The sequence below is a fragment of the Lithobates pipiens genome, unplaced genomic scaffold, assembly GCF_037356315.1.
Source record: "Lithobates pipiens isolate NorthernLeopardFrog02 unplaced genomic scaffold, aLitPip1_a1.2 Scaffold_30, whole genome shotgun sequence".
NCBI classification, from domain to species: domain Eukaryota; kingdom Metazoa; phylum Chordata; class Amphibia; order Anura; family Ranidae; genus Lithobates; species Lithobates pipiens.
In genome coordinates, this window is record NW_027507791.1 from 65769782 (window position 1) to 65792236 (window position 22455).

The following is a 22455-nucleotide window of genomic DNA, read 5'->3' on the forward strand; positions in this document are numbered from 1 at the left end:
AGCGTGATTGTCGGTGATGGCTGCAATATAAGCCCTACCCCCCAAATAAGCCCTACCCTATTTCCCTGAAAATAAGACCTACAAGGACTTTAACTAGGGCTTATTTGGGGGGTAGGGCTTATATTGCAGCCATCACCGACAATCATGCTAGGTCTTATGTTCGGAGAAACAGAGTAGCTACAAGTGTATAGATTATTTAAATGTCATTATTTTGTACAAAAAAATGATAATAAAATAATTTATAACAGATGTAATATAAAGTCATAAAAGAAGCCTGTACTATGAGGAACATAAGGCATGCCATATAGAACTTCCTTCTGGGAATGCTAGTCGGCTTGCTCTCGTATTGATCCCCTGGATTCAATCATTTAAATCACTCGCCTTGAAGAAAAATGCAGATCAGAAAAGTCATATTTTTATCCCAAGTCCTTTTCTGCATTAATGTTCTACGCCACTGTCTCAAGGTATTTCAGCCAGAGGATCTGAATGACAGCCAGTCAACTAGCATTTCCAAAATGACAAGCCAACAATGACAACTTCCATATTTTTCCCGGCAAAGGTTTTCTTTAAAAATTATCATTACATATGCTTTCTCCTTCAGATACAGAAACAGTGAAATAACAGACACAGCAGGTAATTAGCTGATCATTTCAAAGAGTTCTAATTATAATTAAGTTAATTATAGCCACGTAACAAGTTCATCAATTAGAGCAGGGTCTCTAATCACACACTCCTACATCTATGTGAGATCATTTGCTGCTTCCTAAAAGAGTAGCTATGCTACGGTATATAGCAGCCTAGCACACTGATTTAGGGCTATATACGGCCAGACCTCTCACTCGGAAAGACAAGGACTGCTAGGAATCATTGCATTGGTAGTAAAGAGCTGGTTGAGTTGGAACATCCCTCACTGCTCCACCACTGCAGCAACAACTCCTATCTGATCCTGCATTCAGGCTGAAGCACTGTTAAGTTTTTCATTCAGGTTGGATGGAGAACTGAATCTCCCATTGCTGCTATTGTATTCTGACATCCAGCACCAGTGGCTGTCAGAATACCCAAACAGTGGCTGCTTCAAAGTGGATGCAGCTGCTGTTCACCCAGACATTTTCTGTCTGAGTCCTTCATTTTTTTCAATCAAAGGATGTCAGGTGGGAGGCTGGCAACAGGGCTACATACTGAACATAATGGGCACAGCCCATGGGCACAGTGCAGGGCAGTGGGGGGGGGGGGGGAGCAGGGATGGGTAGGTTTATACAGTATATCTAGTGGAGTGGGCTGGGTGTCCCTTTAAGATGATGTCAACTGCTTGCTAACTTAATAGTTCAAAATTGGAGAGTTTAGAAAAAAGATATTTGGTTTCTCTAACCTCACTACAACCAAGAAGTCTAATATTTTTACAGCCTGCATTTTTAATCTTTTTATTAGCCATTGAATGGTATCGCTTTTAGGCCTCATGCACACGGACGTTTTTTACAGCTGCTTTTTTGAGCTTTTTTTGCAGCTTAAAAACGGCTGTCCATGTTAGTCTATGGCTTCATGCCCACCTAGGCGTTTTTGAGCTGAAAATGGCATAGGCGTTTTTAAGCTGCAAAAAAAACCCAGGACCAGTGCGTTCCGTGGCGCGGAGCTAGAGCTGTAAAAACTCGAATCGCGGAAAAAACGCGCATAAACACGCATAAACGCGTTACATATTTTCTTTTTTTCTGTGGCATTGTGGAAAATTTGGGAGTGCTATAGCCAGGAGAAGTGTTTCTTTAAAAAACGCTACTTAGCGCAAACGCGCAAAAACGCCAATGCAAAAACGCGGTAAAAATTGCGTTTTTAACGCTGATTTTTCCAGGTGTCAGAGCTAGCTTTGCAGCCAGTTTTTTTAAATGTCCGTGTGCATGAGCACTAAATCTAAACTTTTTGTTTTTCATTGATTACTTTTATTGGTTACAACACTGCTGCTGCTACTTTTAGTGTCAGGATGGGAAGTAAGCAAAAATCTTCCCCAACAGGTACACCAAGGGCAATAAAAACCTGACAGAGGCTTAAAAGCCTTCCTTGTTCAACCCAAAATTTTTTTATTGGCTCTGTAGTTTTTAAAATGAAAAGTAGCTTTCCCCGCATTCCTCTCCTAAGAAGTCGCTCACAGCCTCACTATTGTGCAATCCCGCGATTGTCCTCATCCAGGTTAGATACCCACTACCATCTAACCCACTACTCGTGGCTCAGAATACCAGATAAGATGATACCCACTACCATCTAACCCACTACTCGTGGCTCAGAATACCAGATTAGATGATACCCACTACCATCTAACCCACTACTCGTGGCTCAGAATACCAGATTAGATGACACCCTCTACCATCTAACCCACTACTAGTGATGGCCGAACGGTTCGCCCGGCGGTCGTTTCGCGGCGAATTTCCGACATTCGCGGTCCGCACGTTCGAACGCCTTTTTCCGTCGTTCGCCGCGGCGGACTTACGTGTTTAATGTATACAAGAACTTTAACCTTTGGTGACACGTTTATCATGTGATACAGGACAGCCAATTGAGACATGACAGCACATGGACACTTGGACATTCCCCCTAACCTATAAATACACCCGATCCGGTGGCCATTTTACATTCTTTCTTCTGTTACGATAGGGACAGGTTCCTGTGTGGAGTAGGGAGAGATAAACCACTAGCTATTTGGTACACAAAAGTTCTTTTCAGGACTGGTATAGGTGTTAGGTGTTGATAGGTTTGCTGTGCTGCTGATTCTTGCAGCAGCCTGAGTGTCTTTTGTTAGTTTAGAGAAAGGGAAAGGACGGTGTATGCTACAGGGACAGCCAGATTAGTCTTTCATCATCATCATCATCATCATCATCATTAGCTGTTACTATCAAGGTCCACAAAAGAGCTGTTCCAGTAACCACTAATCGTTCTCTTTTTTTGCCAATTTGTATAGGGACAGGAAGGAAGCAGTGTTGTCAGGCAGTGAGGGTAATTTTAAAGACTTGCTGTTATTATTAGTTCCACAAAGGTTCTTTTCAGGACTGGTATCAGTGGTACAGTAATAGGCTTGTACATGTATAATATTCTTTCTTCCAAATATAGAAAGGATATTATACTTGACTGCTGCCCTTCTGCTGCAGTCTGCTAAACATTCACAACTCACTTGTTCCACAAAAGTTCTTATAAGGACTGGTAACTTGGTATAGGGTGCTACGGTACATAGGCTTGAGTGCGGTACAGTCTGCTGTTCTGTAAGGACCGCTATCGGTCCACAATAGATAGGGTTGACGTGCACCACTGCTGACCGCTGCCCTATACTGCAGCAGTCCTTCAGCGGTATAGGGACTGACGTACAGTCTGCTAAACACTAATACACAACCTGCTTGGTCCACAAAAGTTCTTATAAGGACTGGTAACTTGGTATAGGGTGCTACGGTACATAGGCTTGAGTGCGGTACAGTCTGCTGTTCTGTAAGGACCGCTATCGGTCCACAATAGATAGGGTTGACGTGCACCACTGCTGACCGCTGCCCTATACTGCAGCAGTCCTTCAGCGGTATAGGGACTGACGTACAGTCTGCTAATCACTAACACACAACCTGCTTGTTCCACAAAAGTTCTTATAAGGACTGGTAACTTGGTATAGGGTGCTACGGTACATAGGCTTGAGTGCGGTACAGTCTGCTGTTCTGTAAGGACCGCTATCGGTCCACAATAGATAGGGTTGACGTGCACCACTGCTGACCGCTGCCCTATACTGCAGCAGTCCTTCAGCGGTATAGGGACTGACGTACAGTCTGCTAAACACTAATACACAACCTGCTTGGTCCACAAAAGTTCTTATAAGGACTGGTAACTTGGTATAGGGTGCTACGGTACATAGGCTTGAGTGCGGTACAGTCTGCTGTTCTGTAAGGACCGCTATCGGTCCACAATAGATAGGGTTGACGTGCACCACTGCTGACCGCTGCCCTATACTGCAGCAGTCCTTCAGCGGTATAGGGACTGACATACAGTCTGCTAAACACTAATACACAACCTGCTTGGTCCACAAAAGTTCTTATAAGGACTGGTAACTTGGTATAGGGTGCTACGGTACATAGGCTTGAGTGCGGTACAGTCTGCTGTTCTGTAAGGACCGCTATCGGTCCACAATAGATAGGGTTGACGTGCACCACTGCTGACCGCTCACCTATACTGCAGCAGTCCTTCAGCGGTATAGGGACTGACGTACAGTCTGCTAATCACTAATACACAACCTGCTTGGTCCACAAAAGTTCTTATAAGGACTGGTAACTTGGTATAGGGTGCTACGGTACATAGGCTTGAGTGCGGTACAGTCTGCTGTTCTGTAAGGACCGCTATCGGTCCACAATAGATAGGGTTGACGTGCACCACTGCTGACCGCTGCCCTATACTGCAGCAGTCCTTCAGCGGTATAGGGACTGACGTACAGTCTGCTAAACACTAATACACAACCTGCTTGGTCCACAAAAGTTCTTATAAGGACTGGTAACTTGGTATAGGGTGCTACGGTACATAGGCTTGAGTGCGGTACAGTCTGCTGTTCTGTAAGGACCGCTATCGGTCCACAATAGATAGGGTTGACGTGCACCACTGCTGACCGCTGCCCTATACTGCAGCAGTCCTTCAGCGGTATAGGGACTGACATACAGTCTGCTAAACACTAATACACAACCTGCTTGGTCCACAAAAGTTCTTATAAGGACTGGTAACTTGGTATAGGGTGCTACGGTACATAGGCTTGAGTGCGGTACAGTCTGCTGTTCTGTAAGGACCGCTATCGGTCCACAATAGATAGGGTTGACGTGCACCACTGCTGACCGCTGCCCTATACTGCAGCAGTCCTTCAGCGGTATAGGGACTGACATACAGTCTGCTAAACACTAATACACAACCTGCTTGGTCCACAAAAGTTCTTATAAGGACTGGTAACTTGGTATAGGGTGCTACGGTACATAGGCTTGAGTGCGGTACAGTCTGCTGTTCTGTAAGGACCGCTATCGGTCCACAATAGATAGGGTTGACGTGCACCACTGCTGACCGCTGCCCTATACTGCAGCAGTCCTTCAGCGGTATAGGGACTGACATACAGTCTGCTAAACACTAATACACAACCTGCTTGGTCCACAAAAGTTCTTATAAGGACTGGTAACTTGGTATAGGGTGCTACGGTACATAGGCTTGAGTGCGGTACAGTCTGCTGTTCTGTAAGGACCGCTATCGGTCCACAATAGATAGGGTTGACGTGCACCACTGCTGACCGCTCACCTATACTGCAGCAGTCCTTCAGCGGTATAGGGACTGACGTACAGTCTGCTAATCACTAATACACAACCTGCTTGGTCCACAAAAGTTCTTATAAGGACTGGTAACTTGGTATAGGGTGCTACGGTACATAGGCTTGAGTGCGGTACAGTCTGCTGTTCTGTAAGGACCGCTATCGGTCCACAATAGATAGGGTTGACGTGCACCACTGCTGACCGCTGCCCTATACTGCAGCAGTCCTTCAGCGGTATAGGGACTGACATACAGTCTGCTAAACACTAATACACAACCTGCTTGGTCCACAAAAGTTCTTATAAGGACTGGTAACTTGGTATAGGGTGCTACGGTACATAGGCTTGAGTGCGGTACAGTCTGCTGTTCTGTAAGGACCGCTATCGGTCCACAATAGATAGGGTTGACGTGCACCACTGCTGACCGCTGCCCTATACTGCAGCAGTCCTTCAGCGGTATAGGGACTGACGTACAGTCTGCTAAACACTAATACACAACCTGCTTGGTCCACAAAAGTTCTTATAAGGACTGGTAACTTGGTATAGGGTGCTACGGTACATAGGCTTGAGTGCGGTACAGTCTGCTGTTCTGTAAGGACCGCTATCGGTCCACAATAGATAGGGTTGACGTGCACCACTGCTGACCGCTGCCCTATACTGCAGCAGTCCTTCAGCGGTATAGGGACTGACGTACAGTCTGCTAATCACTAACACACAACCTGCTTGTTCCACAAAAGTTCTTATAAGGACTGGTAACTTGGTATAGGGTGCTACGGTACATAGGCTTGAGTGCGGTACAGTCTGCTGTTCTGTAAGGACCGCTATCGGTCCACAATAGATAGGGTTGACGTGCACCACTGCTGACCGCTGCCCTATACTGCAGCAGTCCTTCAGCGGTATAGGGACTGACGTACAGTCTGCTAAACACTAATACACAACCTGCTTGGTCCACAAAAGTTCTTATAAGGACTGGTAACTTGGTATAGGGTGCTACGGTACATAGGCTTGAGTGCGGTACAGTCTGCTGTTCTGTAAGGACCGCTATCGGTCCACAATAGATAGGGTTGACGTGCACCACTGCTGACCGCTGCCCTATACTGCAGCAGTCCTTCAGCGGTATAGGGACTGACATACAGTCTGCTAAACACTAATACACAACCTGCTTGGTCCACAAAAGTTCTTATAAGGACTGGTAACTTGGTATAGGGTGCTACGGTACATAGGCTTGAGTGCGGTACAGTCTGCTGTTCTGTAAGGACCGCTATCGGTCCACAATAGATAGGGTTGACGTGCACCACTGCTGACCGCTGCCCTATACTGCAGCAGTCCTTCAGCGGTATAGGGACTGACGTACAGTCTGCTAATCACTAACACACAACCTGCTTGTTCCACAAAAGTTCTTATAAGGACTGGTAACTTGGTATAGGGTGCTACGGTACATAGGCTTGAGTGCGGTACAGTCTGCTGTTCTGTAAGGACCGCTATCGGTCCACAATAGATAGGGTTGACGTGCACCACTGCTGACCGCTGCCCTATACTGCAGCAGTCCTTCAGCGGTATAGGGACTGACGTACAGTCTGCTAAACACTAATACACAACCTGCTTGGTCCACAAAAGTTCTTATAAGGACTGGTAACTTGGTATAGGGTGCTACGGTACATAGGCTTGAGTGCGGTACAGTCTGCTGTTCTGTAAGGACCGCTATCGGTCCACAATAGATAGGGTTGACGTGCACCACTGCTGACCGCTGCCCTATACTGCAGCAGTCCTTCAGCGGTATAGGGACTGACATACAGTCTGCTAAACACTAATACACAACCTGCTTGGTCCACAAAAGTTCTTATAAGGACTGGTAACTTGGTATAGGGTGCTACGGTACATAGGCTTGAGTGCGGTACAGTCTGCTGTTCTGTAAGGACCGCTATCGGTCCACAATAGATAGGGTTGACGTGCACCACTGCTGACCGCTCACCTATACTGCAGCAGTCCTTCAGCGGTATAGGGACTGACGTACAGTCTGCTAATCACTAATACACAACCTGCTTGGTCCACAAAAGTTCTTATAAGGACTGGTAACTTGGTATAGGGTGCTACGGTACATAGGCTTGAGTGCGGTACAGTCTGCTGTTCTGTAAGGACCGCTATCGGTCCACAATAGATAGGGTTGACGTGCACCACTGCTGACCGCTGCCCTATACTGCAGCAGTCCTTCAGCGGTATAGGGACTGACATACAGTCTGCTAAACACTAATACACAACCTGCTTGGTCCACAAAAGTTCTTATAAGGACTGGTAACTTGGTATAGGGTGCTACGGTACATAGGCTTGAGTGCGGTACAGTCTGCTGTTCTGTAAGGACCGCTATCGGTCCACAATAGATAGGGTTGACGTGCACCACTGCTGACCGCTGCCCTATACTGCAGCAGTCCTTCATCGGTATAGGGACTAAGAGTTTTGTCACAGGGTCATTTAAAAAATGACAGGCAGCGGAAGAGGCAGGCCCTTCCGCAGGGGTGGTAGGGGTAGGGCAGGAGCAACAGGCTTGAGCCAAAGTGGGAAGTTGCAGAAGGTGCGTTCAATTACTTTAAAGGATGCACCAGACTTGGTTGAGTGGCTCGCTCAGCCTTACTCTTCTGCACCCTCCTCATCCTCTCGATCTGCACCCTCTTCTTCACTCTCTGCTATGTGCACCCCCAAAGACACTACCACCAACAACACCACCACCACCACCACATACCTTCCGCTTGAGTCACTGGAATTATTTTCCGATCCATATCAAGAGGACATTTCTGATGCGCAGCCACTCTTGGTATTGGATCAGGAAGAGGAGGTAGCAACAAGCGCTACTCAGCAGTCTGACGCCAGTACCCAGATCAGCCCAAGGAGGAGGTTGGTCCCCGGTGTTGCTGCCTACTCCGAGATCTCTACTTATAGCGGTGGGGAAGGTGACGTTGATGATGACGTGTCTAGTGATGTCACGTGGGTGCCCACAAGAGAGGAAGAGGAGGGGAGTTCAGAGGGAGATATGGACCAGCAGATAGGGAGGAGAAGCAGCAATGACTTACATTGCACAGCAGGGACAAAGCAGACTGCAAATGTATCAGGAGCGAGTCATCGACCATGTACGGTCACATCTGGCGCTCCCAGGACACCGGCACATGGCTCCGCAGTGTGGGCTTTTTTTAACGTGTCCGCTGCTGACAATAGCGTTGCCATCTGCAATCTTTGCAGTCAACGCGTTAGTCGCGGTAAGCCCAATACTCACCTAGGGACGACCGCCTTAAGAAGGCACATGAGCAGCCATCACCGAGCCCAGTGGGAGCAACGGAACACACAAAGCCACACTGCAGGCTCTCACCGTCCAGCCTCGTCTTCTACTTCTCCTTCTCCTCTCTCCTCACAATTGTCCTCCACTCCACCTTCCATCACGCCAAGCTCACATTTTTCTGCAAAAAGGCAGGCTTCCGTGGGCCTAATGTTTGAGCGTAAAAAAATGATGACGCCGGATAACCCTCTTGCCCAACGGTTGGCGGCTGGCTTGTCAGAACTCATAGCCCGCCAACTACTGCCATATAAACTGGTGGACTCGGAGGCCTTTCGCAAATTTGTGGCCATTGGAACACCACAATGGAAGGTCCCAGGAAGGAAGTATTTCTCAGAGAAGGGCATCCCAGAGCTATATGGCCATGTTCAGCGGCAAGTGAATGTATCTCTGGCACACAGTGTCGGTGCCAAGATACATCTGACCACAGACACGTGGTCTAGCAAACACGGGCAGGGAAGGTATATCAGTTTTACTGCCCACTGGGTGAACCTTCTGACGGCCGTCAAGCATGTAACCCGTGGCACCCGTGTAGATTTGGTTTTACCGCCACGGATTGCATGCAGGCCTGACTCTTCTTCTCCTCCTCCTACTCCATCCTCCTCCCTCTCCTCCTCAGCTGCCTCCTCCTTTTCCGCTGCTAGCGTCTCTTCCACTGCACCGCCCAAGCTCCCCAGAACCTATTCCACATGCCAGGTGAGACGTTGCCATGCCGTGCTGCGTCTGTTGTGCCTGGAAGCAAAGAGCCACACTGGCCCGGCACTCCTTTCAGCTTTGCGTTCACAGGCAGATGAGTGGCTAACACCGCTCAATTTGACAGTTGGTAAAGTGGTGTGTGACAACGGTGCCAATCTGCTTAGCGCATTGAAACAGGGCAAAATCACGCACGTGCCGTGCATGGCACACGTCTTAAACTTGGTCGTGCAGCGATTCCTTGTCAAATACCCTGGGGTCCAGGACATCTTGCGGCAGGCAAGGAAAATCTCGGCCCATTTCAGAAGATCTTACACGGCCATGGCTCGCCTTGCTGACATTCAGCGGCGACACCATCTGCCGGTCAGACGTCTTATTTGCGATTGCCCGACGCGATGGAACTCAACCTTCTATATGCTTGATAGGCTGCTCCAGCAGAAACGTGCAGTTAACGTCTACCTGTATGAACTCTGCGAAAGAAACGGTTCTGGGGAGCTGGGTTTTTTTTCACCGCGCCAGTGGCTGCTCATGCGCGACACATGCAGACTTCTGCGGCCATTTGAGGAGATCACCAAACTGGTCAGTCGCAGCCATGGCGCCATCAGTGACATGGTACCTTATGCCTTCTTTCTGGAGCGTGCATTGCGTCGTGTCATTGATCAGGCTGTGGAGGAGCAGGAGCGGGAAGATGAGGAAGTCGCAATGCTGGATGAATTCCCAGGGGGGGCTACTCTATCTGAGACAAGTCAACAACAGGAGTCTGATGAGGAGTCAGAGGAGGATGGTGCCGGGGCGGATGAGCAGGAGCAAGAAGAGCATGCTTTAAACCTTTCTGGGATCCCTGTTGTGCGAGGATGGGGAGAGGAGAATGAAGAGGATGACATTATCCTGGATGATGAGCAGGAGCCAGGCCACCACACCGCTTCCACTTTAGTGCAAATGGGGGCCTTCATGCTCCAGTGTTTTAATAGGGACCCCCGTATAAAAAGCATGAGGGTCAAGGACCAGTACTGGGTGGCAACGTACTTAGACCCCCGGTACAAACACAAAATGGCGGAAATGTTACCGCCGTCGCAGAGGGCTGTCAGAATGCAGCACTTCCAGGCCTTGCTTCGAGAAATGCTGCATTCTGCTTTTGCGTGCGCTGGCAGAGGAGCAATTCCCACTCCCAGAGAAGGATTTGCGGGTACCAATCCAACAGCGCCTGCAAGAAGAGGCCGGTTTGAAGATGTGTTGGTGACTTCGGATATGAGGTCATTCTTTCAGCCGACCCATCGACAGGTGTCATCCGGATCCAGCATCAGGGAACGCCTAGACCGTCAGGTGTCCGACTACATTGGGTTAACGGCCGATGTGGACGCTCTGAGGAGTGATGAACCCCTAGACTACTGGGTGGGCAGGCTTGACCTCTGGCCAGAGCTTGCCCAATTTGCAATCGAACTGTTGGCTTGCCCCTCATCCAGTGTCCTGTCCGAAAGGACGTTCAGCGCAGCAGGGGGGATTGTGACCGATAAGCGTACTCGCCTAGCTCACCACAGTGTTAACTACCTCACATTTCTAAAAATGAATGAGGCATGGATCTCGGAGGAATTCAACACATGTGACCAGTAGACCATGTATATGTCTATAAACTATTTTTTTAATCAAGCACACAGACCTTCTTAATTCATTTGGCTCACTTCCTTGACCCAAAAAAGCACACCGTACTATATGCCCCTACCCTCCTCTTTGAAGAGGTTGAGCGGTGTCATATTTCTACTGGGGCTGCTTATGATATCCCTGTGCTGTGCTGACTTCCTCCTGGGGGTTCTTATTATGAAGGGATCACACTATCCCTGTGCTGTGCTGACTTCCTCCTGGGGGTTCTTATTATGAGGGGATCACACCATCCCTGTGCTGTGCTGACTTCCTCCTGGGGCTGCTTACGGTGCTGCTGTCAGTGCTGTATGTCACGGTGCTGCTGTCAGCGCTGTATGTCACGGTGCTGCTGTCAGCGCTGTATGTCACGGTGCTGCTGTCAGCGCTGTATGTCACGGTGCTGCTGTCAGCGCTGTATGTCACGGTGCTGCTGTCAGCGCTGTATGTCACGGTGCTGCTGTCAGCGCTGTATGTCACGGTGCTGCTGTCAGCGCTGTATGTCACGGTGCTGCTGTCAGCGCTGTATGTCACGGTGCTGCTGTCAGCGCTGTATGTCACGGTGCTGCTGTCAGCGCTGTATGTCACGGTGCTGCTGTCAGCGCTGTATGTCACGGTGCTGCTGTCAGCGCTGTATGTCACGGTGCTGCTGTCAGTGCTCTGTATTACGGTGCTGCTGTCAGATGCCTCTATCACGGTGCATGTGTCATTCCGGTATGTCACGCTGCTGGTGATCATCTCCTGCACCCTCTTCTTTGCCTACCCTGGTCCCTGACCTTCCCTCTCCTCCATTGCCTTCATTAGCTCCATAGTCCTGAATTGTTAGAACAATTTCCCAAATAAAATAAAAATGCTTGTAGTTATCGATCCCAAATTCACCTCATACATGTATTATGTCATTGTCCAGATGGTGGGACTACGTTTTACCCCCTAATAATTACCACGTGGCCGCAAATTCGACATGAAGGTTTGCAAAGTTCGCCTCCCATTGAAGTCAATGGGGCCCGCGGCGAACGTTCGGTTTCGCGAACGTTTGGGTCCGTTCGCATTTCGCGTTCGCGAAACGTCCCGTCGGAAGTTCGTCCATCACTACCCACTACCCATGGCTCAGAATAGACCTCACATGCCAAGATAAGAGAACAATGCTGGAACAAGATCTTTTAGCACATAAAAGGCAAAAAGACCAAAGTCTTTATAAGCTGTGAGCTACCTCCTGCACTATTTGTGCCTACTCCTGATGAAGGCAGCCTCCTCTTCTGCCTACATCCTGGCCCAGCCCTAAATGATCTGTCAAATAGAAAGGAATGCCCACCACCATTGCCAGAGAAGAGAAAGTACCCATGGCATCATGCTTCAATAAAGAGGAGGTTCAGTCTGGGAAAAAAAAAAAGTCAGCAGCTACAAATACTGAAGCTGCTGATTTTTAATCAATGGACTTACCTGTCCAGGGATCCAGTGCTGTCCTTACCGGGGATAGTTTTTCACTAGCCTTTGGGTTCCCAGTGCTGGCATTCTAACTGTGGGCAGCCAGCTATGCAGCTCTTGGCTTCTCAGCTGGCTGCCCATTGCTGTTCTATGCTATGTGAATGGTCCTGCAGTCTTCTAGGACCTGTGACATGTCCTAGAAGACTGCAGGGAGGAAGAAGGGAAGGAGTACGTGCGCTCGGATCACCCCCCCAAAGAAAAACAACATGCCAAACTTGGGAGAGGAGGGGAGGAGGACATAAAGTAGTACTTTCCCTTTTGGATGGAGGTTCACTTTAAGTTCTATATAATATTATATAATAACAGATACACAATTGCACATAAGTTAGGAAGGGATTATGTTCTCTTTTACAAGGGTCTTAAAATGTTTTTTTTTGTTTTTGTGTTTTGTTTTTCTTCCCCGTCACTGTTGATAGGTTACATGCACATTTCTGGTAAGGTAGCATTAAATATTGTTTTTTTGGATTGTGCCCCTCTTTTGCCTCCGCTTCCTCCCCTTCCCTTTAGCCCCCCCCACACTTTTTTTTTTCTTGGGGAGTTTTAGGTTGGTTGGGTTTTGTTTGGGTTTTTTGTTTTTTTTTATTGTTTGGATGAGGTAGGAATGGTGGGTTCTAAATATTGTATAGAAGGGTTTATTAGATAAACAATATAATTGAGAAAAGTGATTTAAGGTAGAAGAGCAGAGATAAAATTGTATATATACACAGTCTACTCTTTAATTTTTTTTCTTTGTTTTTACATATCTTTTTGTACAGTATTGTATGGTTTATTTTAAATGTAAAACATTTAATAAGAATTGAATTATAAAAAGTAATTTACAATGGAATTTTTTTTTTTTTTTGCCTAAATGCATCGTTTGGGGTAAATCATGTTTTCTGCTTAACTTTATTTCTCCTTTCATTATTTTCTAATCAGATTTTCTTTCTTTCTTTTTAATACTTTTTTTTTTTTGCAGTAGCAAAACATCGAATGACATTTTATATTGTACTTATTTATTAGCATTACAGTAGTGCACGCTGTGCTACCAACTGTCATTGTTCTAGGAGTTACACCAGCAAGAGCATTGCAAACGTACATTTGCATAGGCTTGTGGAAAGTACATGTCATATACCTAACTCAGTACAGAGTTCATCATAACTGAGAAAGAATTTTCAAGGTATGTTCCAGGAAAAAAATAAAATAAAAAAAACACATAAAATAGTCACTATAACAGCGAACAATAGAATATTGCAGTACCAGGACACACAAGAACAATTAGACAAAATCAGATTAATTACATATAGCTGAGAAGAAAATAACATTTATCAGAAAGCATGCAGTGAGATGTAGTATACTAAAGGATTTTTCAATAACAATTATCTGATAAGATCATTTTTTAGCATCCTCAGTTGACGAGCCAAAACAAACATTTGCTCTCTGCTTTCAATACATTCGATGTCTTCTACAGATTGATAGAGATTATGGTAGACACCAAAGACACCAATACTTACCAAGACCTTGCAGAACCCCAGATCTCTCTTTTGGGCGCTTTCTTCTCCCACGTTGGTCTAAACATGGGAGATCGCTATTTTCGAAACACAGCTTTTTATTTATGAAGAGGAAGAGAATTGCCAGGAGTACAACGAAGACGCCCACCGCAGACAGGAATCCAATGGCCTCCGGGGTTACTAAAAAAAAAACAGAGAAACATTGCTTTGAGGTAGCAGTAGGAAGCCACCAGCTAATTATATAAAGCAGATCTGAACCCAATCACTAAAATCTCTTATAAATCGTGTTATGTTTAAATCTGCAGTATTCATTCAATTTTTAATTAAATTGAATTGGTGACCCTACCATGAATGTCCTTGGTTGGGGTAACAATTCCCTTGTTCCTCTTTCTAAAGTGTCCTTCCGTAATGACACATGAGCTACTGGTAGAGACTACTAGTGGCCAAACCAATACATGGGGCAGATACAAGATCAGTCCCCCGGCAAATGGAGAGAAAGCAGCTGTGATGGGAATTTATTACAGAAAGCTCCTTCACAAACGCAAAGTTTCATACTGGATTTGGAACAAATACATAAAGTTCACCAAGATTCAAGGAAGAACACACGCGACTCTTGTATTTGCCTTGTATTCAAGGAAGAACACACGCGACTTGTATTTGCTTATCTTAACCACCTCAATACCAGGCACTTAAAGTAGTGTTGCCACCCAAAAATAAAAAAAGTGTTTAAAATTCTTTAAACAAAAAATAAAAAATAATTGGAATTTTTTTTTTTTTACTCACCTCTAAATACCTGTTGCTAGGGAGTCCCTCGTAGTCTGCCTTCTTCCTTGCCCGGGCTGGTGAGATCACTTCCCCTCGCGCCGCACAGTCATCTGGGACCTGTCACGTGTCGAAGATGGCTGTGCAGCGTATCAAGGTGCCCTGCGCCGCTCGCGCATGCGCAGTGGGTGCCCGGCTGTGAAGCCACAGCCGGGTGCCCACAGTACGAATGATGACGCCACGAGTGGAGCGGGGAACGAGGGGGGGCTTCGTTCCCCCTCATCGCTGGACCCCGGGACAGGCAAGTGTCCGATTATTAAAAGTCAGCAGCTGCAGTATTTATAGCTGCTGACTTTTAATTATTTTTTTTTTTTTTAGGGGCACCCCACTTTAAACACCTTCCTGCCCAGACCAATTTTGAGCTTTCAGCGCTGTCGCACTTTGAATGACAATTGTGCGGTCATACAACACTGTACCCAAATGAATGATCACCTCTACGGTTTTTATTTTTTGCTAAACAAATAAAAAAAGACCGAAAATTTTGAAAAAATATATATATTTTTTTGTTTCAGTTTCAAAACTTTGTAAATAAGTGAGTTTTCTACTTCACTGATGGGGCTGCACTGACGGGCACTGATTGTCGGAGATTCTGACAACCAAATCCGTCAGAGTAATTCGGACGGATTAATTCCGGAAGAGGTCTGGAAGTGATGTTGCATACACACGGTCGGACTAAGGCCGCGTACACACGGGCGGACTGTATGGCCTACTTAGTCCGTCGAAACACATTTCAGCGGACAGTCCGCTCGTGTGTGGGCTTCAGCGGACTTTTTCAACGTGCAGTCTGGCGTACTAAGTATTTCGGATTTTCCGTAATTCTGTCCGTCATACTTTGGTTTCAGCGGACAATCCGCTCGTCAGTAGGCTAGTTCGACGGACTAAGAATGGCGCATGCTCAGAAAGGATTTACATGGCGGAAGGGTGCATTGCTGTGTATTGGACTTCCTATTTCTAGTCCCGTCGTACGTGCTGTACACGTCATCGCGCAAGCTTTCGTCGGACTGTTTGGCTATCCGTGTGTGGTCAAGTCCGTTCATTCGAAAGTAGGACGGACTGTCCGTCGGATTGTATGACGGACTAAGTAGGCCATACAATCCGCCCGTGTGTACGCGGCCTAAGTTGTCGGAAAATCTGATTGTACATAATGTGATGACGTTATTTCGTTACGACGGGACTACGTTCAGGCTAGTAGCCAATAGCTTTGGTCTAGGAATTTGATCTGAGCATGTGTGGCACTTTGTCCGTCGGAGTAGGCTACACATGATCGGAGTATGTCCGATAGAAGCATTTTGTCTGAAAATTTTACCGGCGAGTTGGAAAAATTGGTCCGTCGGATATTCCCGACGGAAACAGTCCGATGCAGACCACACACAGTCGGAATATCGGACAAAACGGTCTGATAGGAAACATTCCTACGGAATCTCGGACCATGTGTACAAGGGCTAAGGCAGCTCCCGAGACTTATTGGCCTAAGGTCAGCACTTTGCTGGAGTCTAGACTGGATATGCATACCCAGTCTCAAATTTTCTACTGCTGTGCCACTTTGGGAAAATTCCCCAGAATTCCTATCTGTCTGATGGGTGACCAGTCTTCCAGAAGTGCATTTGTGAGGTCAGCCACTAATGTTGGACAAGAAGGCCTGGCTTGCAGTCTCTGTTCTAATTCATCCAAAAGTTGTTCTATCGGGTTCAGGTCAGGATTTGATGATCTATGTCTTTATGGACCTTGCTTTGTGCACTGGTTCAAATCATTTGCTGGAGGGGAGATTATGATGTGGGGTTATTTTCCAGGGTACGGGCTTGGCGCATTAGTTCCAGTAAAGGGATCTCCTAAGGCGTCAGCATACCAAGACATTTTGGACAATTTCATGCTCCCAACTTTGTGGAAACAGTTTGGGGATGTCCCCTTCCTGTTCCAATGTGATGGGTGCACCACGAGTGCACAAAGTGAGATCCATAAAGACATGGATGAGCAAGTTTGGGGTGGAGGAACCTGACTGACCTGCACAGAGTCTTGACATCAACCTGATAGAACACTTATGGGATGAATTAGAGAGGAGACTGTGAGCCAGGCCTTCTTGTCCACATCACTGCCTGACCTCACAAAAACGCTTCTAAAAGAATGGTCAAACACTCCCATAGACACACTCCTATACCTTGTGGACAGCTTTCCCAGAAGAGTTGAAGCTGTTATAGCTGCAAAGGATGTGCCAACTCAATATTGAACCCTATGGACTAAAACTGGGATGCCATTATAGTTCATGTGCGTGTAAAAGCAGGTGTCCCAATACTTTTGACAATATAGTGTATAACTGTAGCCAAAACTTTGAAGAGTTAAAGTTGTTATAGCTGAAAAGGGTGGGCCAATATTGAACCAGGGGGGCCATTAAAGTTCATGTGCGTGTAAAGGCAGGCGCCCCAATACGTTTACCAATATAGTGTATATATAAATAGAACACCCTTGCATTGTTAAACACAACCTGATATGATCAATTAGCTACTCCTACTATCCAGGTCAACATTCATAAAGGGGTTAAGCCCTATAAATACATAAACTTTTCACACAGTGGCATCCACCCTACAGATAAGGTCTTTCCATGAGTTAATACTCGAATACACAAACTGGTCTGCAAGTTTTTCAAAGAAAATTAAACAGAGTAGAACAGCTACCTTTTTAGTCTCGCACTTTCAAACATTGCCAAAGTTACTGGTCTCATATTGTGCAACGCCACCAGGCTCATGCATACCGCATACAGTATATTATAATATGATCTAATAAAATAATATTGACGTGACACTCTAGGGTCTAGGCCAGGGGTCTCAGACTGGCAGCCCTCCAGCTGTTGCAGAACTACAAGTCCCATGAGGCACTGCAAGGCTGACAGTTACAAACACAACTCCCACAGGCAGAGGCATGATGGGACTTGTAGTTCCACAACAGCTGGAGGGCCGCCAGTTTGAGACCCCTGGTCGAGGCCATCATCCTTTATGTATAGAAACCAAAGAACCATGAATCAGATTGCACAGGCCAGGCAAGGAGGTTTTAAGATAAAAAGTCAAATTTATTAAGTTATTATATAAGTTATTATTATATAAGTCTATTATACATGATTGAAAGACCAAAAAACTTATGAAACCATTAATGTGATGCTGGATTGGTAAATTGTACATAGAACATTAATATTGCTCTTGCTTGATACAGCAGATAAAGAGAGATCCTCATGTGTCAACATGTTTTACCGAAGTTATGCTTCATCAGGACGCACGAGTATAGTACAGTAATCTTCGAAGAAAAAATGGACAACATATAAAATTCTAAATCATTTTCCCATAAATATACATTAAATTACAACAACATTATTTAACTTGCTGTGTGGAATAAACCTCAGCACTGTATATGGCACATATATAGCCCCTATTGGAGCGGGCACTGGGCATGCCGGGAGGAAAAGATCTCAGTGGGGCACCTTAAAATAAATTAAAAAATTATGTCATAATATAAATTAACCATGGTCTTGTTTTTACTGAAACAACGTCACTTATATGTTGGTTTGCTATGGGGGCTCTGTGGGTCACTGCTCTGTGTGTGTCAATTCTGGCCCCGCCCCTGCTCTCTGCTCCTTGTCTCACTGGCTGTGATTGCCAATGGCTCAGCCAATGAGGATGAAGAGACCCAGGAGAGCTGTTGCTCTCACGTACATCTCTGGATCAAGATGGGGTAAAGTATTGGGGGGGGGGGGCTTCAGAAGTTTGTTTTTTCATCTCCATGCATGAAATGCATGAAGGTAAAAAAACCTTGAGTCTTCAAAGCCACTTTAAGCTCAAAGTATTTTTTTCCAGTTTGGACCTATTGCAGATATTTTCTATTTTGTCAATTTTGATTAATTTACTCAGATTTTTCTTTGTGAAATTGCCTTGTATGCCATTGTATATTATCATACTAAATTATTATTCTTGTCATCTATGCATGGCATTAAACTCAGTTCAAACAAGGAGATTCTGTATTTTAATATTGAGAATGACAGTAAAAACAGGCGACAGATTGCATCAGTGTCTGGTACACCCTAATGACATGGAAATGAAGACACATGAGAATATGTGTTTGCCTTGAAGATCAACACCTACAGCCACTGCTGGTTATTTTAGAGATGCAAAAAAAAACCCTCACGTGTTACTTTATCATAACATGGAAACCGTTGAGCGTTATCATCCAAGCAAACCAAATATTTCAAAATCATTTCCATGAATCGAATCTGAACCTAGAATATTTATCTATTCAATGGTTAGGTAATTATCTTCCCTTGGTCTTTGGTTTTCTAGGCCATTCTAGCAAAGTGACATGTTCTCGGTGTCCTACCAAGTGTCCCGTGTTCACATAAGGGGTGCAGAGAGAACTGAGAAATCTGACTTTCAATTGGACCGTTTCCCAAGGGCCGTTTGGCTACTACTGATGTATTAAAACTTTCCTCTCTGAGAATGGGAAAGGAAAGGGACATGGGCTCTTTCGGGTTTTACCACCCTCCCGGCCACCCATCTGAAATGTCACAATATAGCAAAGGGTTTAAAGCAGAGTCATTGTCATACAGAGGCAATAGGATAGTGATGGCGAACTTTGGCACCCCAGATGTTTTGGAACTACATTTCCCATGATTCTCACCTACACTGCAGAGTGCATGAGAATCATGGGAAATGTAGTTCCAAAACATCAGGAGGGCCAAGGTTTGCCATCACTGCAATAGGATGTAATGCCTCCCCAAATTTAATTACATGCCCTCCAGAGGAGAAGTAAATTTAGAGCACAATTCCCATTGTAATTATTTATTTACTTATATATTTGGAAATCAAATTCCCCATCTTTTATTAAACAACAAAAATCCAGACTTATTTATATAGTCCATCAAATTAAAATATATATATGAACACATTCGTTTAAAAATGTTCATGCTTTATTCAGGCTTATTATATAAAAATATGTCAGTCTCAGCACTAGGTGAAACATTTGAGGGCTGGCAATACTAAAACTGCATTAGAAGACTGTGGTTAGTGCTGTCACCTCTTCCCAGAATGCCCAGAGAGGGGAAGAAACTGGCAGGATCAACAGACATTTAACAGCACTTCGCAAACAATAACAATAAAATACAATAAGTGTAGGCAGGTAGTGATGGACGAACGTTTCGCCCGGCGGTCGTTTCGCGGCGAATTTCCGACTTTCGCCGTCCGCGGGTTCGAACGCCTTTTTCCGTCGTTCGCCCCGGCGGACTTACGTGTTTAATGTATACAAGAACTTTAACCTTTCGTGACACGTTTATCATGTGTTACAGGACAACCAATTGAGACATGACAGCTCATGGACACTTGGACATTCCCCCTAACCTATAAATACACCCGATCCGGTGGCCATTTTACATTCTTTCTTCTGTCACTGTAGGGAAAGGATCCTGTGTGGAGTAGGGACAGAGAAAACGCTAGCTATTTGGTACACAAAAGTTCTTTTCAGGACTGGTATAGGTGTTAGGTCAGCAGCCTGAGTTTCTTTTGTCAGTTTAGATAAAGGGACAGAGCGCTGTATGCTGCTATTTTAGGGACAGCTCAGCCAGATTAGTCTTTCTTCATCATCATCATCATCATCATCATTAGCTGTTACTATCAGGTCCACAAAAGAGCTATTCCAGCTAATCGTTCCAGCCTACTCTTTTTTGCCAATTTGTATAGGGACAGGCAGGAAGCAGTGTGTCAGGCAGTGAGGATAATTTTAAAGACTTGCTGTTACTATTAGTTCCACAAAGGTTCTTTTCAGGACTGGTATCAGTGGTACGGTAATAGGCTTGTACACGTATAATATTCTTTCTTCCAAATATAGAAAGAATATTATACTTGACTGCTGCCCTTCTGCTGCAGTCTGCTAATCATTCACAACTCACTTGTTCCACAAAGCTCTTTATCAGGACTGGTAACTTGGTCTGTCTAGGGTGCTACGGTACATAGGCTTGGGTGCGGTACAGTCTGCTGTTCTGTAAGGACCGCTATCGGTCCACAATACATAGGGTTGCCGTGCACTACTGCTGACCGCTGCCCTATACTGCAGCAGTCCTTCAGCGGTATAGGGACTGACGCACAGTCTGCTAAACACTAATACACAACCTGCTTGGTCCACAAAAGTTCTTATAAGGACTGGTAACTTGGTATAGGGTGCTACGGTACATAGGCCTGAGTGCAGTACAGTCTGCTGTTCTGTAAGGACCGCTATCGGTCCACAATACATAGGGTTGCCGTGCACTACTGCTGACCGCTGCCCTATACTGCAGCAGTCCTTCATTGGTATAGGGACTGACGTACAGTCTGCTAATCACTAACACACAACCTGCTTGGTCCACAAAAGTTCTTATAAGGACTGGTAACTTGGTATAGGGTGCTACGGTACATAGGCCTGAGTGCGTTACAGTCTGCTGTTCTGTAAGGACCGCTATCGGTCCACAATACATAGGGTTGCCGTGCACTACTGCTGACCGCTGCCCTATACTGCAGCAGTCCTTCAGCGGTATAGGGACTGACGCACAGTCTGCTAAACACTAACACACAACCTGCTTGGTCCACAAAAGTTTTTATAAGGACTGGTAACTTGGTATAGGGTGCTACGGTACATAGGCCTGAGTGCAGTACAGTCTGCTGTTCTGTAAGGACCGCTATCGGTCCACAATACATAGGGTTGACGTGCACTACTGCTGACCGCTGCCCTATACTGCAGCAGTCCTTCAGCGGTATAGGGACTAAGAGTTTTGTCACAGGGTGATTTAAAAAATGACAGGCAGAGGAAGAGGCAGGCCCTTCCGCAGGGGTGGTAGGGGTAGGGCAGGAGCAACAGCCTTGAGCCAAAGTGGGAAGTTGCAGAAGGTGCGTTCAATTACTTTAAAGGACGCACCAGACTTGGTTGAGTGGCTCACTCAGCCTTATTCTTCTGCACCCTCCTCATCCTCTCGATCTGCACCCTCTTCTTCACTCTCTGCTATGTGCACCCCCAAAGACACTACCACCAACAACACCACCACCACCACATACCTTCCGCTTGAGTGCAAATGGGGGCCTTCATGCTCCAGTGTTTTAATAGGGACCCCCGTATAAAAAGCATGAGGGTCAAGGACCAGTACTGGGTGGCAACGTACTTAGATCCCCGGTACAAACACAAAATGGCGGAAATGTTACCGCCGTCGCAGAGGGCTGTCAGAATGCAGCACTTCCAGGCCTTGCTTCGAGAAATGCTGCATTCTGCTTTTGCGTGCGCTGGCAGAGGAGCAATTCCCACTCCCAGAGAAGGATTTGCGGGTACCAATCCAACAGCGCCTGCAAGAAGAGGCCGGTTTGAAGATGTGTTGGTGACTTCGGATATGAGGTCATTCTTTCAGCCGACCCATCGACAGGTGTCATCCGGATCCAGCATCAGGGAACGCCTAGACCGTCAGGTGTCCGACTACATTGGGTTAACGGCCGATGTGGACGCTCTGAGGAGTGATGAACCCCTAGACTACTGGGTGGGCAGGCTTGACCTCTGGCCAGAGCTTGCCCAATTTGCAATCGAACTGTTGGCTTGCCCCTCATCCAGTGTCCTGTCCGAAAGGACGTTCAGCGCAGCAGGGGGGATTGTGACCGATAAGCGTACTCGCCTAGCTCACGACAGTGTTAACTACCTCACATTTCTAAAAATGAATGAGGCATGGATCTCGGAG

The 22455-nt window shown here is 46.1% G+C and overlaps 1 protein-coding gene across 4 annotated transcripts in view; it reads right to left on the bottom strand.

The window, feature by feature from the left end:
• SYT16 (synaptotagmin 16) overlaps window positions 1-22455 on the bottom strand; it is a 189629-nt gene that overhangs the window by 87822 nt on the left and 79352 nt on the right. For all 4 annotated transcript variants that reach the window (XM_077464371.1, XM_077464372.1, XM_077464369.1 and 1 more), the window contains exon 2: window positions 13917-14093. In XM_077464371.1, the coding sequence (XP_077320497.1) occupies window positions 13917-14093 (177 nt within the window). The remainder of the gene's footprint in view (window positions 1-13916; window positions 14094-22455) is intronic.